The sequence below is a fragment of the Condylura cristata genome, unplaced genomic scaffold (genome assembly GCF_000260355.1).
Source record: "Condylura cristata isolate star-nosed mole 26May11 unplaced genomic scaffold, ConCri1.0 scaffold00029, whole genome shotgun sequence".
In the NCBI taxonomy this organism is placed as follows: Eukaryota; Metazoa; Chordata; class Mammalia; order Eulipotyphla; family Talpidae; genus Condylura; species Condylura cristata.
The window spans coordinates 21,165,357-21,167,138 of record NW_004567130.1 but is presented as its reverse complement, the minus strand read 5'-3'; the positions used below and the strand labels follow the sequence as shown (position 1 = coordinate 21,167,138).

At 62.5% G+C, this 1,782-nt stretch overlaps 1 protein-coding gene across 1 annotated transcript in view; it reads left to right on the top strand.

The window, feature by feature from the left end:
• TMEM63A (transmembrane protein 63A) overlaps nucleotides 1–1,782 on the top strand; it is a 26,789-nt gene that overhangs the window by 11,080 nt on the left and 13,927 nt on the right. The window contains exons 6-8 of the mRNA XM_012730866.1: nucleotides 123–265; nucleotides 779–830; nucleotides 1,117–1,336. Coding sequence (XP_012586320.1) covers nucleotides 123–265; nucleotides 779–830; nucleotides 1,117–1,336 — 415 coding nt within the window. The remainder of the gene's footprint in view (nucleotides 1–122; nucleotides 266–778; nucleotides 831–1,116; nucleotides 1,337–1,782) is intronic.

The following is a 1,782-nucleotide window of genomic DNA, read 5'->3' as shown; positions in this document are numbered from 1 at the left end:
GAGCTGTTCGCACCTCTGCTGCTTCACGCGTGAGGGGGTGACTCAGAGCTGCCGGGCGGGGTGGCCTCGACTAGCTGGGGGTCGGGCGAGCCCACTCACGGGTCCATGTGTGTCTCGGCCAGTGACGACCAGATCCTGCAGTGGTGTGGGGAGGACGCCATGCACTACCTGTCCTTCCAGAGACACATCATCTTCTTGCTGGTGGTGGTCAGCTGCTTGTCCCTGTGCGTCATCCTGCCCGTCAACCTCTCGGGCAACCTGCTAGGTAATGACTCTTACCCCCGCCCCCCCTCCAGAGCAGCCCCGGGGTGCGTGTGAGATGTGAGAGGGCTCGGGGGTGACTCTCTAAACTGTCCACTTGCCGAAGTGTCTGGAGAAGAATCCGCCCCAACTGGGCTGAGAGTGGGTCCCCTAATACGGAGTTAAGGGGACCCAACCCCAAAGACTGTGATCCAGTCGCAGGAGTCCAGTCTGGTAGTTCAGCACAGGTCCACTTCTGTGCCCGGTGAATCCAGCCTTGCTTTTGGGAACAGTTAAGGCGTTTCTAGGTCTCCCGAGGAGCATCTCAAGGCGAGGTGAACTCAGATCTCCCCTGTGGCCACGTGGGAGGCGAAGGGGCAGGGAGCTTCTCAGGAGAGCAGTGACATGAGGGGCGTCGCTGGCCTCCGGCCTGTGCGGCCATCTCCTGCTCTTCCTAGAGCTCGAGCACCCAGGCTGGTCACTTCGCCTCCGCTTCCCCAGTGTGACCCTGGAATTCAGTGTCTGTGTTTCTCTCTAGACAAAGACCCCTACAGTTTTGGGAGGACGACGATAGCGAACCTACAGACGGAGTGAGTGTGGGCCAGGAGGGCGCTGGGGTGAGACCGAGGAGAAGGCGGCTCTGGGGCTGGGTGGCCCCAGGGGTCTGCGGCGGACAGGCCCGTGTCTGGGCACCCCTTGCAGCTGGAGCCCCCATTCTGTGGCACAGACCCGCCCCGGCTGGGGTTTGAGGGCACACGGGGCCCTGGGGCTCCCGGGCGTGCTTGCCAGTGGCGCTCGGCTCAGCACCAGGAGGGTGGCACCCGCCCTGCTTGGGGGTGCGGCCCTGATGGCTGGTGGGTTCCCCCAACCCCCCAGCAACAACCTCCTGTGGCTGCACACCGTCTTCGCCATCGTTTACCTCTTCCTCACTGTGGGCTTCATGCGACACCACACCAAGTCCATCAGGTACAAAGAGGAGAACCTGGTGAGTGAGGCTGGGGGGCGTGAGGGGGGCGGGGCCGAGGGCACCCGGCTTTCTGGAGGCGCAGAAGCGGAGCTTCAGAGGCGGCTGCGGGGTGCTGGCTTCCCGCCTGCTGTTTGACGTTGGCAAGCACCGTTTTCTTTTTCTGACCGATTGTTTCGGCCCAGTCTGCCAACTGGAGCTTGGGGCTCAGATCTGTAGGTTCTGATAGCTCCGTGAGTCCGAGTGGGCGCAGACTCCGCGTTCTGCACCCCAGCTTGGGAAGGGGGTGCGGTTTCCGTTCCGTTCCGTTCTTAACATTCTGGAAACCGGAGCGCGAAGCAAAGTAATGTGTAGTGGCCCGCGTCTGGGAGGCCATGTTACTGTTGTCATGGTAAAGGTGGCACAGGAGGACGTCACCCGGTCTGGCCGGTCCCCGTGGCTGGTGGCACCTGGAGTCCTTCCCTCTGGGCTCCTCCTCAGTCTCCTTTCGTGTCGGAGGCTCGCGGAGTAGCTCTGCAAGGTGTTTTTGAACAGCCGGGAAGCGACCGCCCACCGCCTTCCGCCTTCCCTTTCTAGAA